Source organism: Brachyistius frenatus, unplaced genomic scaffold, assembly GCF_029030835.1.
Source record: "Brachyistius frenatus isolate BFR_SWC_R1_liver_20210118 unplaced genomic scaffold, ASM2903083v1 Contig_69, whole genome shotgun sequence".
NCBI classification, from domain to species: Eukaryota; Metazoa; Chordata; class Actinopteri; family Embiotocidae; genus Brachyistius; species Brachyistius frenatus.
The window spans coordinates 1,598,526-1,620,077 of record NW_027210668.1 but is presented as its reverse complement, the minus strand read 5'-3'; the positions used below and the strand labels follow the sequence as shown (position 1 = coordinate 1,620,077).

The 21,552-nt window shown below is 42.3% G+C and overlaps 2 protein-coding genes across 3 annotated transcripts; one reads left to right on the top strand and one right to left on the bottom strand.

Moving 5' to 3' along the window:
• Window positions 1-459: 459 nt before the first annotated feature.
• On the bottom strand, window positions 460-9,525 carry LOC138626095 (5'(3')-deoxyribonucleotidase, mitochondrial-like). Of its 2 annotated transcripts, XR_011311267.1 has the most exons (6): window positions 9,119-9,525; window positions 8,164-8,264; window positions 6,023-6,083; window positions 5,640-5,754; window positions 2,923-3,182; window positions 460-1,488 (listed from the first exon to the last, which is right to left on the bottom strand). XR_011311267.1 is itself a non-coding variant. In XM_069707529.1 (5 exons), exons 1-5 carry the CDS (start codon window positions 9,389-9,391, stop codon window positions 3,043-3,045), a joined length of 690 nt encoding a protein of 229 aa, XP_069563630.1. In that variant the 5' UTR covers window positions 9,392-9,525; the 3' UTR covers window positions 2,762-3,042. The 2 variants fall into 2 exon arrangements, 1 of the variants encoding a protein (XP_069563630.1); XM_069707529.1 differs by lacking the exon at window positions 460-1,488 and having other exon boundaries at window positions 2,762-3,182.
• A 1,310-nt stretch (window positions 9,526-10,835) lies between these two features.
• On the top strand, window positions 10,836-21,045 carry cops3 (COP9 signalosome subunit 3). Its single transcript, XM_069707522.1, has 12 exons — window positions 10,836-11,009; window positions 11,969-12,098; window positions 13,053-13,165; window positions 13,605-13,654; window positions 14,846-14,938; window positions 15,168-15,347; window positions 16,033-16,173; window positions 17,567-17,740; window positions 18,661-18,747; window positions 19,355-19,468; window positions 19,603-19,683; window positions 20,548-21,045. Exons 1-12 carry the CDS (start codon window positions 10,955-10,957, stop codon window positions 20,599-20,601), a joined length of 1,272 nt encoding a protein of 423 aa, XP_069563623.1. The 5' UTR covers window positions 10,836-10,954; the 3' UTR covers window positions 20,602-21,045.
• The last annotated feature ends 507 nt before the right edge of the window (window positions 21,046-21,552 follow it).

Here is a 21,552-nt window from a genome sequence, read left to right as displayed (position 1 = left end):
TGGCCAAAAACCACATGAAGGACTCCCAGACTATGAGAAATAAGATTCTCTGGTCTGATGAGACCAAGATTGAACTTTTTGGCGTTAAATTTTTGACTGGCCCAGCCCTGGTCCCTGACCTAAACCCAATGGAGCATCTCTGGAGACTTGAAAATGGCTGTCCACCAATGTTTACCATCCAACCTGACAGAACTGGAGAGGATCTGCAAGGAAGAATGGCAGAGGATCCCCAAATCCAGGTGTGAAAAGCTTGTTGCATCATTCCCAAGAAGACTCATGGCTGTACGAGCTCAAAAGGGTGCTTCTACTCAATACTGAGCAAAGGGTCTGAATACTTATGACCATGTGATAGTTCAGTTTTTCTTTTTTAATAAATTTGCACAAATTTCTACATTTCTGTTTTTTTCTGTCAAGATGGGTGCTGAGTGTACATTAATGAGAAATAAAATGAACTTTTTTGATTTTAGCAAATGGCTGCAATGAAACAAAGAGTGAACAATTTAAAGGGGTCTGAATACTTTCCGTACCCACTGTATGCCGACTCTAGTGTCTGCAGACTACATGTTTGAAAAGGAGAAAAATCTGGGAAAATTGAGTCGAGCAAAACCTCTGTGGCTCGATCTTCATATTGGCTAGAGGCCACATTAGCTGCCGTGATTGTAACACCAACCTCTTAAACCGGATCGTTGGCGGTCGAGTTGCTTTGTGGGGAACTTTTTGGACTCCAACCAAAACCCAGTTATTCATCCTGATTCTTCAGAGAGCTCCCGAGGTCTCTTAAATGCAAGTAGATGTTGAGGTTTTAGGACACGGACACTCACCATTTAAGTCACGTTTTGAAATGCAGCATTGTTCACGATGTATGAAATATGTGAAACAATGTGTGTAAGGCAGAATCAGGAACTTTCTGCTTTGATTTTTTACATCTGCTCTTTTCTTGCGAGTTGTTTGCAACGTCTGTCACGATGTTTCAACCCCTATTGTTGGCACCTGATGATGTAGTTCACATTATTTCAGCCAGTTTCCCTTTATTTGATATATATACTGTATATATTTTATAATGAAAGTATACCATGTTTGTATATCACCACTGGATATATTAGAAAACGTTTTTTTAAGACTGAATAACTGATTGATTTGGTTGAAATGTGGTTGTTGCCGTTACTCCTACTCTCTGCTGCAGATGTAGGTTTTATTCAGTGAGAAATTATTTGATATAAGCCACAGGAGTTAAAACCAAAAGATGTCACAGCTGTTCGAAACATCCACCCCGGTAAAAAATACATGAAAATGCAGCGTGGACTAATGCTCATATTCATGTGTTACTACATGTTTTCTTAACTGACATGATCAGCAGTGAGAGAAAGAAACAACAAAGAGGCATTTTCATCATGTTTTGTAAAACTCTCCTCCGAACGTTGAAACCACGAGGCCGAGCAGGTTTCCGAACTTTTGTCGAAAGCCATCGTGACATTTTGCTGCGTGAACCTAAAAAAACACAAACAAGTATAAAAGCAAAGAAAGAAAGCAAAGTGAATCATTAATAGTACCCATAAAAAGAAGACCATTGAAAGTATCCTGGTTGTCATGGGATTCTTTTCTTGGTTTTAATTGAGGTGCAGCAAAACACAGCATTAAAACATCCCTTAGACACAGATAAGCGTTGAATTTGCACATTAAACTAGGCACGATAAATCCGCAATTAGTACATCTTCCACAACACATGGTCTGCTTGGTTCCCTAAAAGCACGCCAGCAGCAACATGTCAGAAAGAAACAAAATGAATTGAGCTTCTACGTACTGACGGTGTGTCTTTAAGCAAAACAACACAGATCCTCACTGGGAAAGTGTCCGTTTTTAGAACTCGCTAAAATCCACAGACAGAACGGTTCTCGCCTGAAATACTGTTTTGTGGCAAATGTAGATGAACTCTATAAAACCTTTAAATAAATGTTTTTACAACTCGTAAATGACATGCTAAAACAAATACATCTTGTTGTTTTGTGGAGGGAATCTGCCCCGTCCGGAGTTCTTTTATTTTGTCTGATACGATGTAAACAGGCTACAGTAAAATAGATCAGATGTTAGTAAGTGAAATGACACATTGGTCATTTTATCTGACATGACACAGATCTCATTAGAAATGGCGTTCACATCGACAGCTTGTTCAATATAGTGAAGAATATGTCTTAAAAGTGTGATTTTTAAAAAAAATTTTTTTTTTTTTTTTTTTACATAAATTCAGTATTTTTCTTTTGGCAACATGCGTATGCGTGTGCGTGTGGGTTTACTCTCATCAGTGTATGATGCATAGATTGTTATGAACCGCTGAGGAAACACGTTTAAAAAAAAACAAAAAAAACAAAACAGCACCAATGCAGCCATTCACAGTTGATTCCCCTGTGCAAATAAATCTGCATTTACACAACAGTGGTTTGGTACATTCCCATAAAGTACATGTAAAATGCCGACCTAACAAAACAGAGTATTTCGCAAGTCCAGGTATCTTTTCTGTGTTTATGTATTGCACGTAATCACCAGTGCCGACGACTCTGGGAGGTTATTCTAGCGTGTACTGGAGTGCCCTGTTTGTGTGACTCATTAATGCGACCCAGAACTGTCAACTATCGGTTAAAAAAACATAAAATGTCTTTGACTTTCAACTTAAATGTCCACGATTCGAAACACAAAGACGTTACCAACACCTTTAAGACAATACGAACTGAAAATGGATAGGTAGGTAGGTAGGTATATACTTTCCATTTTCAGTTCGTTTGGTCCTCGTGATGTTTGTTAAGGTGGTGGAAACACGACTTCACGCTCGGTCTCAGAGCGCCCCCTTGTGGTCAAACAAGTGAAAGTCCTCTTCCAGCTGAGTGCACCAACGTTGTGTGGAAACATGCGACCTCCATTGGTACCTACAGAAATGAGGGATCTGGATGACGATGCCTCCGAGCTCCGACGTCCGCCGATGTCGTGCCGGTGACCCTCAAAAATTCCCTCCATTACCGAGGTGCTGGGGCTCGTGGGAGGTGGAGTTCCTCACTGCCTTTTGCTGTCCAGGATGGCCCTCCAGTCGTCCGACCAGGACAGCAGCCGCCTCTGGGAGGGGCTGACGGACAGGTGCTTGTTGTGGCAGGCGGTGAACAGGATGTGCTCCCACGTCGGTTTGGGCTCCACGCCTGAGGGACACATGTTCGACGTGAACATTACAAAGCTCCCACTGCTCGGAGCGTACGCATCACACTGGAGCGGCTGTCTCAAGGTCGCAAATGAAGCCTTGAAGATGAATGCAAATTATTATGACACCCACATAAAGTTACACGAACAGGATTATGCAATCCTCTTTATCAAACACATTTACATTATGATTGTGTTTTGTCGCCCATTTCATTTATCAAAACTCACCAACTCGGATCAAACATCCGGCACTATTGTATGCGTGTTTTTTAAACCCACTCTGGATCAGTGATGGTGAAATCATAGCTGGGCAACTGTAATTAGTCTGGCTCGTTTGGATCTGTCCACATGTTAAAGACGTGAGCGTGGTGCTGCAGTGGGAGGAAGTCTTCAGATGGTGGCGTATTTTATTTCGGCCTTCCGAGAGCTTAAAATCTCAAAAGCTCCATTGGAAGGATTATGAACGTATTCAACAGTAATTTATCTGCTCTATTACAATAATAATAATATTACATTTTATTTCCAGTGCTTTTCACGGTATTCAAAGACACTTTACGAAAGTTAAAATGATCAAAGAAAACAACACAATAAAAGTATAAAACACACAATATTAATCGGACATTAAAGGCGGCTCTAAAACGGAAGGTTTTGAGTATGAAGTTGAAGATGAACAGGTCGGTGTTGTGCTATTCTGTGCTAGGCTATGTTTACAATAATACAACATATATGTATGCCATATCATATTACTTATATATAGGTCGTATTATCAACTATTAATCCTAAGGGGTAGACAAAAGGCTGTGTATGTAAATGAGAGTGATACTGCTCACAGGAGGAGGTCTGCAAACTGTTTCAAGTGCTGTGTAAAACCAAAAGGTCACAGGAGGGGGTCTGCAACCTGTGGGGTCACATACTGTTGTTCTTTGAGTCATAAACAGGAACAGACGGCTGTCTGGAGGACTCCAGGGTGTGAAGGAAGACAACCCCCACCTCGACCAATCAACAAAGGACACATCACCACACATGACTTTTTGGTTCCTGTACTATAAGAAGACCGGGTCAGGGAGAGTCAGGAGGTCAGACTTCGTGAACAGACACATACTCTGTTGCGGTCAGGGAAACATAGTCTGGACCCAGAGCTCTGTAAACTGGTTATTCTGCGGCTGTTAAATAAATATCTTGAAGCCTGACATCTTCTCCTATTGCCTCATTAAAAGAACACGCAGGACTGGGGGCTGACACATGTTGGCTTTGTACTAGCAGGAGCCCGAGTCCAACAGTATTTGAGGAGAGACTTCCAGAGGGGGCAGGTATAGAGGGGACTAACTCGGCCCAGGTCCGGTGCTTGGTCTGAGTGGCTGAGACTGAAGGTTGGCGTCAGAGGAGCGGGAGGGAGCGTGGAGTGTTAACTGACCGGGTAGTGACTGAAAGTCTCTCTCGTACTGTGTAAAAGTGAAAACACACCACTTGAAAATATGGTTAAGCCGAGGAGGCGGATGTAAATGTGAAATACCAAACAGTAATAGCAGTAATGTCCAGCGGCGATCCAGATCATTCAAAATAAAAACCGGTCTTCCCTGCTGAGCTCTATTATCCACCTCAACCTGCTGGTGTCGCAGAGCTGCTCTCCTTCGTGACAGCCGGCTTCTACGCCGCCACTATTTCACTCTAGCTGAGGGTGAACGTGTGCGAATCGGAAAACGTTTTTGCTCGCAGGTGATCGACTGTTCGGATACTCAGACTGGCAAAATACGCTAAAGTACGAGAGTAAAGAATCTGTTATCTCTCCTCTGTCAAAGATCAAACACAGAAGTGGATTCATATTTGTCGCTGAAGCTGACAGTCTCACCTTAAGGAGGTTAAAACTGCCATGTCAGCATGCCACATACATTTTCAAATATGGAAATATTACCAACATTTAGCTAAATATAAGTACTGCCTAAAAAATATCTTAAATACTATACTATTTACTTCCAGACTGCATTACAAGACTTATCTTTTATTTTATTGTCTATTGTTCATTGTCAGTGTTTTCTACATGGATCAACAAGCGGTGAAGACTTTTATCTGATGTTTGTAGCGCACATCTTTGAGTCCTTTCACAGAATTCATGTTTGAAATCGAGTCAGCTTGGAAACGACAAAAGGTCATCAGAGATAGCGTTTGCTAATTTGAGCTTATTTATAGAAAACTCGAGCTGCTGACAGACACTCGAGTCATGAAATCAAGGACCGATTGTTTGAGGCATGTTGGCACAGTCGGGACTCCATGTGGGCCGGGCCAGAATAGAAAGCTTGACAGGCAACGGTAACTAAGGGTTACTGGGTGTAGTGAGTGATCTGGGAGCCGCATCAACATCAATATCAAATCATCAGCATTATTACAATACAGGATCTCAATTTGTTGCATGTATGACTTTAAAAACAAACACTGAAAGTAAACACGTACACATTCCTCACCCAGAATATCAGGCTTGTCATCGATGAGGATGTCGCCGCTGACTACCGTCTTGTCTCTGGTCAGGATCACCTGCTCCAGAAAGTCGTGGCCCAGATGTTTCTCCACCCAGGCGTACTGCACAAAAACACACACACTCTCGTTAGAGAACTGAAACTTGAATCATTTCCATTTCATTTAGCCGACGCTTTTATCCAAAGCGACTTACAAGAAGTGCATTTCAATCATGAGGGTACAAAACCCAGAACGACAGGAATCAAGAAAATACAATTTCTTCAAGAAAGCCAAACTACAAAGTGCTAAAAGTAAGTGCCATTTTAAGCGCTACTAAAGTTCTACTATTTCCAAAAAGGAATAAAGGATACGTGATGGTCAGAGGGCTTACCTTCTCATACGGGCAGTGCTTGTAGTGTTTTATAGGGCTGGTGCAAATGAACACATCTGTGCTGCGGAAAGAAAAAGAAAACAAACAAACCAGAGAGGAAAAATTACGACCATCATTTCTATATTCCAGCTGCTGAGGCCGGACAGATATTTTTAGCTGGAAGTGATAACTGTACGGTACAAAAATAACGACGTCGAAAACAAAAACACATGACTGATTTCCCTTGGTAAGAAAATAGGTGCATTCAGGCACTTGCGGCTAAAGAGAGACATTTATTTCCAGCAGGAGAGGAAATGACGGCTATTTTTAGACTTTATTCCACTGCTTTGTCCGTTTGAGAATAAGAAGAAATCACAGCCTCCTTCATGTGGATTGAGATTACACGTGATTGAATTATCAGCAAAGAAGAAGTCAGTTACGGGAGGCTTTCACTAAGACGCGTACAGCATAGTGCAACAACAGCACCTGGCTGGTTGGAGTCACAACTCTAACTGCAGCTGGACTGATAAACCTTAGTGACACAGGAAAGAGACCTTAGCAGCGACAGCAGCAGCCTCAGTCCTCGAGTGTGAACACGATGCGTTCAGGTACAGTAAAGAGCTGTAGGTCATCTGCAATTGAGCCTTTTAGCAAACACCATCAGTCTTTGTGGTTTTGGTGTGTAAAACGGAAGCAAGTACGACTTGAAAAGTAAAAGGTCACATTTTAAGTGTGGATAGTACACATGAAACACAACTGTTCGTAGCTCCTGGAGACAACCGGACTGATCAAAATACGTGGATTTGTTCTATCAGATTCATGTGGCACTCATGACTAAAACAATGCAACCATGAGCACAATAAGTCGGGTCAATTCGTGGAGTCGTCTCTTCTTTAATTTTTTTGCCCTCAATCAGAGTTCCACTTTTTTTGCTCCCTCAAACGGGAGCTTTCCCGTAACCGGCTCCACGGAGTAGAAATCTGAAAGCGCCAGCTGAGTGTTGCAGTGTGTGTGGGGAGGACAGAGGTTTGTAGAAACGCTGTCATGTTGCCAACAAAACAGATGGTGGCAATAGAGTGGCGTTTTAAAAAAAAAAGTTTTTTAGCAATAACAAACAAACAATAACTCTGACATAAGTATACTTTATATTATAGGAACTTCAAAGGTCAGTTAAAAAAAAGTCTTCCCTGAAACATGAGCCAAAAAGGTTTCGTAGCTCCTGGGTTTCCTTCCACATTGAGTGTTACACCTGCATGAAGTCCCACTCTGCCCACAGGCTTTATATTTACATGTCACTGAAATAAAATCCCCTTTCCTGGGATTAGAAATAGAAACAATACTCCAAGACCTTGATACTGCAAGCAGGAAATGCGGCTTAGAAATGAACACTAACGAGACCAAAGTCATGGCAGGCAACGTAACGTCCCCGAAGACAATAAGTATAAATGGTATACAACTAGAACAGGTGGAAGAATACATCTAATTGGGACAAAGATTCACCTTAACTGAGAAAAACCAGGAGAATGAAATAACAAGGCAGATAAAAGCAGGATGGCAAAACATGTGGGAGACACGGCGCAATCATGAAGAGAAACCTCCCAATATGTCTAAAGAGGAAAATATTCAACCAGTGCATCATACCGGTCGTGACACCTGCTTCAGAAACATGGACACGGACAACTAAAATGGAAAAAAAAAACCTCTCCTCAGTCCAACACAATATGGAACGCAGCGTACTAAATATCACATACAAAGTGCAAGACATCATGGAAACCACCAAAAACAGAAAGTGGACTCGGGCAGGTCATTTGACGAGGCGAACGGATGGAAGATGGAGTACAGAAATCACTGTATGGACACCAATAGAAGGCAAACGAACGAGAGGAAGACAGCGGAAGAGATGGAGAGATGAAGTCCAACACTACTGGGACACTGCCAACTGGTACAATTTCACAAGGGACAGAAAGTTGTGGAAACTCCATGCTGAGGCCTTCGTCCTGCAGCGGATTGACAATGGCTGAACATGATGTGAATTATAACAAACCGATCCTCAACACACACATACTCGAACAGGAGCTCACAAACTACTGGTTGGAGACCCCTGAGATCTAATCACGTCAAATACTGAATTATGCACATTTTCCACCCGTTATGATACCTACTCATCCATCCTGGCCATCTCCTTTACTGCCTCCACTCCTCCTGGCAGCGGCTCCAGGTCCAGGAAGAAGTCTTTGGACTCCCAGATACTGATGGCTTTCTCCTGGGGGGGTCAGAAAACACACACACACACACACACACACACACACACACACACACACACACACACACACACACACACACACACACACACACACACACATATCACCAACAGTGTAGGACGGCCAGGCATGTGTACCCACATCACATGAGTGTACATGTGCTCTGAAGAAGGAGAGTCCCAAGGTCAACACTGGAGTTTGTGGGAGCTTCACAATCTGTTGATAGGTTTTATGCGAGTTATATAACATTGAGAAAACGGTACACACTGTATTTGCTTAACTTACGATCAAGGTGTACGAGAGGCCCAGATTGACAAAATGTTTCTAAACTAAAGGTCTGTCACGAACCAAAAATAAAAAAATAAAAACCACACAGTGACAAATCAACGAGTGTGATTGAACCGCAAGAATCACAAAATACACACTTTTGGCTCATTGGATTTGAACCAATACAGAAAAAGATATAAAACCAGTTTCCTTTTCTAAAAGATTAAGTGTCGCAGAAGTTTATGTTCTGTTTCGAAATAAGTGAACGTGATCATTAAATCTTTTCTGCCTCCTCAAATATTGAATGGCACATTAAATTAAAGCAGGAGGCACTGTGTTATCACAAGCAGAAAAAAGGTTTAAAAATCACCGATCTATATATATTAAAAAATATATATATATATTTCTCTCTGAGGGACTCCTAATGTGAATTTAATATTAAGTTTCAACTGCAAACCATGAGAGTACGAAGTCTCTAAATGAAACTGGTTAAATGCTGCTCAAATTGAACCATGTCCCCCTGGACCCTGGTGAACCACCAGGAGGGGACACACGGGACCATGTCGGTTGTCCCCCCCGGGTCACTCACACACAGGTCGGTCCTCAGCTGTCCGTACTGCGTCGACACCCAAAACCCTCTCCTGTCATCCAGGGTGATGAAGGGCTCGTCCGGGTACCTGGCCCGGTACTTCTTCAAGAAGCCCCCCTCGAAGTCCGCCAGGACCCCGTCCACGTCCACCAGAACCCGCAGTCTCTTCCCCGAAGTCGTGGAGGACGACATGTTTACGCAAATCCTCTTAAACGGATCACGGAGCAAAGTGTTCCCTCTTCCGACGAGGCGCGTCGACCTGAACACCGACATCCTCGAGAGGCTCCGCTGACGTTCGCGCGGCAGCAACGGCCGCGACCCTCTCCGAAAGGCGAGCGGAAACTGCGGATAAAAGTCCGCATGGGGAGTCGACGAGTTCGTCTAATTACCGCGGCAGCTGCACCGTGCTGTTGTCCGCGCTTGCCGTCGTATTTGCGTGACGTTTTGTTTCGCGTAACTTTCTCGCTGCGGGCGTCTCTCTGCTGCAGCTGAGCTAACGGCCGGTGCCTATCTCAGAGGCTAGGGGCGCGGCGGGGCGGCGCGGTGGCGCGGCACGGCGGCGCGGCGCGGCGGCGACGACCAGGTCAAATGTGACATGCCTTTGGCCCCAGTGGACAGGGAGCTGTCTGCATCGTTGGGCAGTGTGTGTACGCTCTGGCCGGCAGCGACCCTTTTTTTTTTTTCTTTTCTTTTCTTAAGTCCAAAGCATCTGTGACGATGGCTGCTGCAGCTGCCTGTACTTGAACGATTAGTAAACAAATGGCGACGCAGCACCGAGGAGGGGGAGGGGGGGGGCTGCACTTCAGGGCGCGACAAAGATAGTTTAACGAAGCGACGGTTCACTCCTACTGTGTTCCCAAGAACCATGCACAGTAGAAATGTGCTGTTTTTACAAAACTCCACTGTTATGATACGGATTTATTTGGTCCTGGTCCATTTTGAGTGCATTTCTATTTAATTAAGATACTTTCTGATTAAATACTACAGATAATTGTGAAGAGGACACAGGGTAACATTTTGCATCCCAAATTCTTTCAGGGATTTATATATTTACATGCGTTACATGTATATTTGAAACGTCTTAAATATGTGGTATATAGTCTATTCTTGAGTTGTAGTTTTTTTTTTTTTGCTCATCCTCTGGGGTTTGCAAATCAGTTTTAGAAATGAACAATTACAGTACACTGCAGTGCAGTAAATTATAGCAAAATATACTTTAGCTGGGAGTGAGACAAATATGATCAAAGATAGATGGATCAAATTCAAGTTTTAGAATTTGATTAATCAATAGGCTTTCATATAAAGGAAAAAGAGGCATTTTCAGATAAAGTGTCATTACTCTGTAACACTCAAAACTGAGACTATATTCTTTATATACCAATAAATTACTCTTCACTACTGTGGACGCTTAAAAATCAGTTCAATAGGAGTTCTCGCATCATAAAATATCTTTGGTGAAAACCCGGTGAATTGTACGTCAGTTCCTGCATTTCTTAGTCCTTAAAGAGAGAAGTGGCACTGCTGTCTAAAAATAAACACTTGCTGCCCGTCAAGACATAAATGTGTTAAACAAGTTATAACTGGCAAATAAAAACGATTTTATGGAAATGATGTCAACAGTATTTCAAATCCGACCAGCGAAATCGTGTGTGTGGCCCTTTAAGAATCCAACGGTCGACTCGTAAATCTCGTTGCAGTCCGTTCTATTCTTATGATCTCGCGATAGCTTCAACTCAGTGGCGGCTGTGTGGCCCCCTGTCTTAGTCCGGACGGAGTTGTTTCTGACGTTTGAATGAAAAACAGTGCAAATTACCTCCACTTTGGACCCAGGAAATAATGGCTTCAGCCTTGGAGCAGTTTGTGAACAATGTGCGGCAGCTCTCCGCTCAAGGTAGGGTTGCTAAACTCATTAGAGTGGGAAGTATTAGCTAGTGAGCTAGCATATGCTATCCAATGCCTTGCCGATAGCTCGGCAGCCAAACTGGTCAGAGCCTTCTTTTTGCTTTATCATGTAAACACACCGCAAAAATGACTTTCTGCGGCTGCCGGAGTTCCGTAAACTACCATCCGAAGTTGCGTCGCTCCACGGGGACGCTAATGATAACGGTGAACTTGGTAACTCGTCACACAAAATGTGAAATTTGTACTTTTTGTTTTTGATCTAGAAAATAATTTCCAGGGACTGCCTGCCGGTAGTCCCGCCCCGGCCTCACGCGATTGGCTGGCGAAGTGAATTAGCGAATGTTATTGGTTCAAAGTCACCTGTCAATCCTACTCGCATTCCCTATGTTGCAAGGCCTTGACAGGACACTTGACCGGCCGATTTATATTAAAATACTCCACAACACGATGGTCCTGAACTATTGTGTTCCTCTAGTTTGATAACAAAAGCCCCCTGGCTTTCATTGGCGAGTAAATTCCTAATTAATCATAAATTTCGACGACTTAAACTATAAAAAAAATGTTTCAGCATATTTGAAAAAAACTATTGCCCTGTTCTCTTTAATAAATTGTATTAACATAACTTTATAATTTATACGAGCAGTGATAGGGAGAATGTTTTAATATTTCTGCTTTTGGTACAGAATGTAATAAATAAAAAAAAGCCTGTGCAATTCAAACCTGATGACATTAATCCTGGCATAACAACTTGGCTGGCAGAAAAACAGTGGCTTTAACAAATTTAGTCCACATCTAGGATTGTGATATAAACTGCTTTAAACAATTTGAGACTTGTTTTTGTTTTTTTAATTATTATTTTCTCTGAAAGATCTAAAGCACCTGTAAGAAACCCCGGGGTGGTTTAATTTCTCTGCTCTTCTGCCCTTCACCTTGACTCCCTCCCTTTAGGCCAGATGACTCAGCTGTGTGAGTTGATCAACAAGAGTGGGGAGCTGCTGGCCAAAAATCTGTCCCACCTGGACACAGTGCTGGGGGCTTTGGATATCCAGGAGCACTCCCTAGGTGTGCTGGCTGTGCTGTAAGTTCAAGCTTCCCCTTTAACTTTTCCCTGGTTTACTGTCATCAGTGCAGTCTTCTCTTAAATGGAGTTTGCTGCTGTTTTTCTGTATTTTGTTGACCCTTTTGTCCCATCTAGTGCTCCACTACACTCCTGCCTTCATTTTGCTCCATGCTTCTGCTCCACTTCCCTCCTCACCTGGACAGGATATTCTGTTATTGTCGTCACCGTTGAAGATCATGGTGTACTTTTTTGGGATGAACAGGGTAGCGGTGGCGGAGCTATGGAGAAAGAGTAACAACTAGCGATAGATGCACACAAACGAAATTTTTTCAAAGAAGTAGAAGTTGCTAAATGGATCAAAATAAACCACATAAATAATCCAGTATTTGAATATTGTATGTAAAAAAAAAAAGGTGCCAATCTCTTTTTCCCTGTTTTTCATTCTCAAAGGCTGCATGTTTGCATGAATCAGAACAAATGTGATGAAATCATGAAGCAGTGAAAGACTACCTGTTGCACATACAATTAATAATGTGGACTTGAAGCAGCCGAACACTGGAGCAACGGAAGAGATTATTTTTTGTTCTTTAGAAAGAGAAGACTTTTTGATTAACATTGTAACAGTTATGATTTCAGAAGTTGAGTTTAGTTTCACATATACAATGCACCACTACGAAATACAATACATATTTTTTCAACAATGAAATACTCTCACTGGATATTATCAGTTCACTTTTTCTTCTCAAACATTAAATCTCGATACCGATGGATACGTTTTCCTGCTTAATAGTGAGCCTTTGTTCCCGCACCTTCCTCTGCATACGGGTGGGACCTACAAAATACACCATTTTCATCCTACATGCCAAATTATTATTATTATTATTATTACTACTATTTAAGCTCAAAGGCCCAAAATGAAAGTGTCCTTTTTGACTGTCAGGTTTTTGCTAACTTCCGACTCCTTTGCTGCAGATTCGTGAAGTTCTCCATGCCAAACATCCCTGACTTTGAGACGCTCTTCTCCCAAGTTCAGCTCTTCATCAGCACCTGCAATGGGGAGCACATTAGATATGCAACAGACACTTGTAAGTCCTGACCGACCAGCTGCTCAGTGCTACACGTTTGGGAAGCTTATTTTTGGTTCCGTTTTATTGGAATTATTCAAATGAATAAGATCCGATTTCTGCACTGCTCAGTGGTCATATAATGTGTGTTATATGTCCCTTGACAAACACTGCATAATGTTTTAGTGTCAATCACAACAAAGAAGAACATCTAGCAGTGGTTGAGTTAAGTTCAGCAGGATCTGCTACTGTAATTGCTAATATTTGGTTTTCATGTTGTTAACATGAGCTTTAGAAAATAATGTCATCATCGTACATGTGTTTATTCAGGAATATATTTGTGACTGATGTTTACACATGTCCTGCACACACACACACACACGTGTAGCAGCGCATGGTACTGTCTAACCAACCACCAATCTCATTGAACCCTTTCTCACTCCTCTGCGTCCTCTCCCAGTTGCTGGTCTCTGCCACCAGTTGACAAACGCCCTTGTAGAGCGGAAACAGGTAAGACTCTCTTTTGTTTGAACTCCGCATGAATCGGTAGCAGGGCTTTAGGCTCGACTAAGCACTTCTGTTTTATTAAGTCAAGCTGAATTTTTGACTTTACATAATTCTCCATAGCCGCCGAGGAAAAACTTTTTTCCTCATTATGTGCCTCGGTGCCATTTATGATGCTGTTATTGTTTAGCCAAACAAATTGTTTTCATTCATTCGTAAGTCACAGACTGCAGCTTTTGCAGTAGTCGGCAGTGCTCTGGTTGCTAATGAAGGTCGAGTTGTTTAAACCTCAGTTGAGAATGCAGAATTTTAGGGGTTATTTATTTATTTTCAAGTGCTTTCATTAACTCTTCTCTGCTTTTGTTTTTTAATTCCTTTTTCCCTCTTGTTCAGTGTTTGGTTCCATCGACGGCTGCCTGTAGTTAACCAGAGTGTATTCATTGACACACTGCTGATTTAGTGATGTAGAGCGACTACCAGCTTTGAAATCTACCGTGTCTCTATAGACACTTTTATCCCATCAGCAGTTAATCTCTTTAGTGTTCACCTATAGGCCCCTGTGTTACTTACAGTATGTTTGTGCCACCACTGACACACACACACACACACACACACACACACACACACACACACACACACACACACACACACACACACACACACACACACACACACACACACACACACACACACACACACTTTGTTTATGACTAGCACTTAACAAACCTATGTTACATCGGCCGCTCTGCACTTCAGCAGTAGAATCATGTGACCTGAGCCTCGGCTGTCTAACAGAGAAAACAAAAAAACAGCACTTCCTTCCACCTGAATAATCATGTTAGTGTTGATCTCGGTTTCGATTTCTAATACGTTGCTGCGACGTGTCCTCGTCAACATGCCCCTCATGCATACAAGCTGTTTTAAAAGGCCGCTGTGCAGCGTCTGTGTGGGTGAAACTGTTTTTTAATGTGTGCTGCAAAAGAAGTTCCCTCTTTGGGACACTGAAATGAGTCAATCTGAAGTTAATTTTTTTTCTCTCCAAGACAAGACCACACAAACACACGAGCCGTTTCAGCATGTGTTCCTTTTCCGTCTCCATCTAAATATTTTAATGAATTTTAAAGTGTGGACCAGAAGGTCCTCAGTTTGTTTGGAAAGCTGCAGCAGAGTAACTCTTTCTGTCTCCTCCTCTGACAGCCATTGAGGGGTGTCGTCATCCTAAAACAGGCAATAGACAAAATGCAGATGAACACAAACCAACTTACCTCAGTTCATGCAGACCTGTGTCAGGTGAGTCATCGGCTGTAATCCTAATCCTTCAATGTTGAAACTAAACAAGATCACAGCTGTATTATCTATAATCATTATCGAAGTCCTCCCTGGTATCCTAATTGTCTTTAATCTCTGTCTGCTGAATGCAGATGTTGTTGTTGTTGTTGTTGTTGTTGAGGATGCCGTGTGTTAAATAATTCAAGCCCAGTGGAAGCCCCAGTGTGACCGTCCACTCTCACTTCTACAGCTGTGCTTGTTAGCGAAGTGCTTCAAGCCCGCCCTGCCCTTCTTGGAGCTGGACATGATGGACATCTGTAAGGAGAACGGAGCCTACGACGCAAAGCACTTTTTATGTTACTACTACTACGGTGGCATGATCTACACGGGCCTCAAAAACTTCGAAAGAGCACTGTATTTTTATGAACAGGTACCCTCTTATCTGTTAACGGCACTTTCACATGATTGTAATGCAGCTAAATTCTTTGACTTCTAACGTGATCAATAATTCTTCTGTATTATTATGTGTTCTTGAGTGCATGTTAAATGCAGGGTTCCCACGGGTCAGGGAATTTCAGGGAATTAAAAAAAAAAAAAAAAAAACCTCTTTTCCAGACAGGGAAAGTCAGACAGTTTATTATTTCTGTTTGGGTCAATTGATAGAATATCAGGGAATTTTGTTTGCTTGTTTAAATTTTAGTTGCCATTTTTCAAAACGACAACGTTATTCAGCGAGTTATTGTCAGTGTGTATGTTCGGTGGCATTACTGGTCAGTGACAGAAATTGAAAATGTAGCTTATTAGATTGATTTTGATAATTCACTTTATTGTTAGATAAATTCTTTGCCTGTGTACCCAGTATTTAGACAGGTATTTAATTTCTATCAATATTGGCACAAACAGAGGGGGAAGTGTGAGTCCGATTTGAACAGAAATGACGCTATTTCTTGTCCACTCAGCACAATGGCAGTTTCTGTTCATTATAGGTCCGAGAATTTCAGCTTTTTAGTCGGCGAAAGTCCGAGAATTTGACGTAGAGTGGGAACCCTGTAAATGCTCACTTCCTTCCTGGTGTTTCTGTAAATGATTACCCGTTTTAAATTCTTTCCTAACAGGCAATAACCACTCCAGCCATGGCAGTGAGCCACATCATGTTGGAAGCCTACAAGAAATACATCCTGGTGTCCCTCATCCTTCACGGCAAAGTGCAGCCGCTGCCCAAATACACCTCACAGATAGTAGGGAGGTTCATCAAGGTAAGAGGCAGGGGTGAAGAGAATCTGCTGGTACAGCTGTACTCGGTAGTAGTACTCGGGGAAAATGTGTCCCCTTTATACTGAAATCTGTGTTAACAATGGTAAAAGACACGTAGGAGTGCAGTATGAGGTGTTCTTGTTGAGCCCAAGAGCAGCACAGTGATGCTCATAGAGGAGAGGGAAGCAATAACCTTTTTGAGTAAGTATTCCCAGGTGCGTTGCTCGATCGACATCAGCACCCGAGTTACAACCGTTTTTGTGAGCGCTGCTACGTGTGCATTTGCGGCGTCTCTGTGGACATGAGCAGAGAGCACACGCGAAATGTTGTCAAACTCAGGAAATCGGCAACAGAGAAGCTTGAATTCAGAAAACCTACAGCAATGAGCCAGGCGAGGCGCTTCGAGTGGCGTTCATGTTTCAAGAGCGGCAGGACGTCGCTGTCCAACACGGTCGAAGGTGCAGCCGGTCAGAGCGACCGGGCCGGTTCTCATCGACGTTCTGAGGCGTTTTGAGTGAAAACATTCGCTGCGAAACACTTAAACTGTAACACCCCTGTCACTACCAGATTATCTCCCTGCAACTTATTTCTGCTCCCAAAAATATGACATCAAGTTTAACGTGCGCTCTCTGCTCATGTTTCAGGTCCATAGTGAAATTGCAAATGCGCACATATCAGTGGTGACAAAAACACTTGTAACAGGTGCTGATGTTTATCAGGAGATGAAACCTGGAACACTTACAAGAGTTCGAGCTTCGCCGCTGCAACAGGAACCGTCTTTGAACTTTTTGATCATAATGTACATTGTTGATATTTAGGTTGATGAACAGATGTCAACACAGAATTAGTGCTACACGGTGGTTAAACACATTTATTTTTAGTTATTGTTTTTTTTTATAACTCCAAGGTCGCAGAAGGTCATCATGCATCGCTCCATGCTGTTAATCTTTCTCTGTCAAACCTTTATTTTCACTATCGACTTACCTGTTTATGATCTTGTAGTTGATTAATCGTTGTTATAACAGTGTCTAAAGAGCAGCAGACAGTAAACCGTGTGGATTGACTGCTTCTCGCAATCACAGGCAGATTCAAAAACAAGTAAATAATAATATGACAACAGAAAGGAAGTAAGGCAGAAATGTGACGAGCTGTGCTGACCGTTCGACGCTCCAGTGTGAGCAGCATTTCACCTGTAAATCTTACCAAGTTTCTTCACATCTGCCTGTTTCCCTTCAGCCCTGAGGGAGACCAGTGGACTCCAGTGACTTAATAATCCTCTTTTCTCACCTGGTGAACACATTGTAAAATCCAGTGAAAGACCTGTGTGCCTGCAGCCTCTCCGGCCGCGTGTTTTCAGCCTCTGTTCTCTTGTCTATTTTGTGCCTCTGCCCTCAGCCCCTGAGCAACGCATACCACGAGCTAGCTCAGGTTTACACCACCAACAACCCGGCCGAGCTGCGCGGCCTCGTCAACAAACACAGCGAGACGTTCACACGAGACAACAACACGGGCCTGGTCAAACAATGCCTCTCCTCCCTCTACAAGAAGAACATCCAGAGGCTAACGAAGGTGCGCTGTGTGTTTGCTATAAGAGTGTGTGTGTGTGTGTGTGTGTGTGTGTGTGTGTGTGTGTGTGTGTGTGTGTGTGTGTGTGTGTGTGTGTGTGTGTGTGCGTGTGCTCTTAAGATTTTTATACATTCACACGCTCCAGATGTCTTCACGGGAAAGTGTGAGCGTCTTCGCATGATGAGGTGAACTGTGCTGGTGACGTTATTTAAAGGGAGTGAGCGTGGGAAAATAGAATAAAGCAAAAGAGAAATGGGTCTCGGTGCTTCGAGTCAGCTGGAAAAAAAAAGAAAAAAGCTCATCAGAAATCACAAGAATGAAAAATGAAAGGAAACGGCCGTGCGTGTGAAGACAGATGCAGACATCTGATCTGAAGCAGCTGTTACTCCTCGTTGTCGGAGAGCTCGGCCGAACAAAGATGAGAGCTCGCCGTGTTCGGCTCGGGCTGATTCATTAGTCAGCGAAATGTCCATCGTGATCTGAGAGCTGACATAATTCATCTTAGAGGCTTTGTTGGCGCAATATCGGATGTCTTTTTACTCTTCTGAGTGAAAATGAATAATGTGTCCACCTGTTTGGTCATTTAAGTCAAAATATGAGGGAGTTTCTATGCTAGAATATTTCTATTTGTAAGTGTCTTCTAAACACGCAGTACTACACATATCAGTGTAATTAGTATGTACTTAGATCTTAGGTCAGGAATCATAATGTTGTGATCTTCATTACATCAGTTAAAGTTGGCTGAAGTTAGAAGACAGTAAACAACATGTTTAGGTGACTTTGTCTGCATTTAATTGATCTGCGTGAACGCCAATGAGCCGAACGCTGAGGCCCAATAAATGTCCGAGCTAAGAAACGTACCGGCGCCGCACTCGTACTTTCAGTCACTCTGATATCAGCTTCTGTTTCCCGTGATCCCGCAGACCTTCCTGACGCTCTCTTTGCAAGACATGGCGAGTCGAGTGCAGCTCTCAGGCCCGCAGGAAGCAGAGAAATACGTCCTACACATGGTGAGTTGGTACACAGGGATTTACCATACCATACCATACCATACCATACCATACCATACCATACCATACCATACACCTTATTATGCCCATGGTGGAACATTTTTCTCGGGCAAATGTTGCTGCATTTGATAGAATTCTGCATTTTGGACGTAATGTAACATTACTCCTAAGAAAGAGAGAGACTGTACTTCACATAAACATAAACAATACATTAACACTGAGGACACATCGCACAAATGGGACTGCATTTGATATCTTTACAAAAATGAATAAACGCTGCGTATACAAGCTTAAAAACAAGTTACTACACAGTCCGCCTTGGTATGATACGGCATATTGCATATTCTAAAGACACATTCAACATCTCGGCTCCTATTGCGTGATCATATTGCACCATTAAGGGTTAGAATTATGACAACAGATTACACAACCGGTCCATCCTCACTGGCGGCCTCCTTGTTCATGTTAATTCAAATTGCAGCATGCAGGTTCTGGTCCAAATAAAAGTGTTCCTTGTGACTTTCTGCCAACTCGCAGTTTACTGCTGACCAGTACTAGAAACTTAGCGCTGGGTTTTAATCACGCTCTTCCTGATGCTGCGTTGCAGATTGAAGATGGTGAGATCTACGCTAGCATTAACCAAAAGGATGGTATGGTCTGCTTCCACGACAACCCCGAAAAATACAACAACCCAGCAATGCTCCACAAAATTGACCAAGAGGTGAGAAGCACAGATTTATCTTTAGCGTTGTCGTTCTCGGCACAAATTCTTTTAAGTGTTGATTCCTTTATTGGTAACTATTTATTTGTTTCTAAGTAATTTTGTGTCTTTTTTTTTTTTTTTTCTCCTTTCAGATGTTGAAATGTATAGAGCTGGATGAGAAACTAAAGTCTATGGATCAGGAAATCACAGTAAACCCACAATTTGTGCAGAAGGTGAGTTGGTGTTCAACAATATTTTGTGTTGTTGATGTTTAAACCTGTTTAATGTGGAGATTTCTGCATTTTGCTTTGCGACATGATTCTGTTTTTTTTTTTTACGTGAGAACGGCAAAACGTGCTCCCGGTGCCTCCGTACAAGATTTATGTCGTCGCAATTTATTGTACAAGTGTGCATCTATACGAGGGGCAATCGAATTGCACTGGAACGGAGCACAGAACCTTTCTGGTTCCCGACACTTTTAACAAGAAGTCGACGTGCGCTTTCTGCTTCCACTTGTCAGTGGTGACAGAAACACGTGTAACTCGGGTGCTGACGTGGATCAGGTGACATAACTTGGAGTACTTGCTCGTGAAGGTTGTAGTATCCACCTGCTTCGTGAACATCAATCATGGTGCTGCGGCGCCTCCAACAGAATCGGTCTAATCTAATAATTCAAGGAATATGATCGACGTAAATGTCTCTTTGGTTGTTTTCACATAATTATGAAAACAATACAACGGTGCAGTTCAACTGCAATGCAGGTCGCTACTTAGGGTAACATACACAAAATACATGCTCCTCTTTGTACTCAGGAGTTCAAATGTATTGCCTCTGTACACGCGTAATCAAAAACTGGAAAAAGTTCCTTCAGGAGCCTTTTTTTTTTTTTTTTTTTTTTTTTCAGGGTTTTGTCAGCAAAAATATTCAGATAATTCATCATAAAGCTGCTTCTTTGAAAAGGCCTCCGGTTAGTTCGGAGACAACCAAACAAACAATCAGCCATGGTTTTGTGGACACTTAGCAGAAACCGGTTTGCAACCACTAGTTTCGGTCTTTCGTCATAACGCGTCACTTCTTTTTTTGTCTTTGTTCTCCAGAGTATGGGATCGCAGGAGGACGATGTTGGTAGCAAAACGTCAAGTTATTCCTGAGGGGCCTTGGACAGGGAGAGAACGCTGCAGCCACCCAACACGTTCTTCCCAGGATGAGTTGGATTTTTTTAAAAGAGGAAAAACAAACAAACATTCTATTGCATAAGGACATTGGTCAAGGAAAATCTAATTGTGTGGAATGATGATAAATTTGGTTATTCTTACTTCACAGTGTCTTAAGGATAACAAATGATCCTTACAGAAAAGGAAAAGAAAAAAAAAAATTACAATTTTGTCAGTGTTTTATTTATCAATGTTCAGGTTGGAGCGCCACTGCTACATTAACAGAAACCACAATAATAAAAACTGGACTTATTTGTTCCAAACATATGTGTGAATAATCTCACTGTTTGTTTTGGTTCTGCTGCATGATGGCCGTAACCACGAGGGCATTAGGTATGAGGTAAAACATGGCTGACGAGGAATAAATCTCATTCTATTCTACATTTGTAAAGACTGCAATGATCGTTTCCCTCTCACTCCTCGGTTAGAATGTAGATATCATCAATAGCAAAATCTGTACAACATTGACATGCCCTTGACCAAACTCGGCACAATGGAGGAGTCGTTCACAATCGGTTGAACTGTTTTGGTTATTTTGTTTTGTTTTGTTTGTTGTTTTTTCCTTTTTTTTTCCCTTTTTTTTGTTTTTAGGTCGGATCCACTAGAGGTCGCTAGAGCACTGTACAGTGAACCGTTCCGACAGCTTGTTATTACAAGAGGTGAAGGCAGCAGATGAAACCAAACTGTCATGTCATTTGGGAGCTTGAGCTTTGCGATTGTGGATCTGTTAATAATAAATTGTTTAAGAATATAGTTTTGGGTTTCATGCCTTTGTGAAAAAAAAAGAGTCCCATCGACTCGGTTCTTCCTCGTGAGGTGTATTTGAATTCCCATCCACTTCCATTAAAACATTCTTGATTGATACAATGGCGCTGATTTCAGCTTCAG

Excerpts from the sequence above, each read along its gene's own strand:
- LOC138626095 (XM_069707529.1), bottom strand. The coding sequence starts at position 9,391 with ATGTCGGTGTTCAGGTCGACGCGCCTCGTCGGAAGAGGGAACACTTTG. Across the intron at positions 5,755-6,022 it reads AGCACTGCCCGTATGAGAAG|TACGCCTGGGTGGAGAAACA; the intron begins GTAAGCCCTCTG and ends GTTTTTGTGCAG. Across the intron at positions 3,183-5,639 it reads TGACAAGCCTGATATTCTGG|GCGTGGAGCCCAAACCGACG; the intron begins GTGAGGAATGTG and ends TGTGTCCCTCAG.
- cops3 (XM_069707522.1), top strand. The coding sequence starts at position 10,955 with ATGGCTTCAGCCTTGGAGCAGTTTGTGAACAATGTGCGGCAGCTCTCC. Across the intron at positions 11,010-11,968 it reads GCGGCAGCTCTCCGCTCAAG|GCCAGATGACTCAGCTGTGT; the intron begins GTAGGGTTGCTA and ends CCCTCCCTTTAG. Across the intron at positions 13,166-13,604 it reads TAGATATGCAACAGACACTT|TTGCTGGTCTCTGCCACCAG; the intron begins GTAAGTCCTGAC and ends GTCCTCTCCCAG.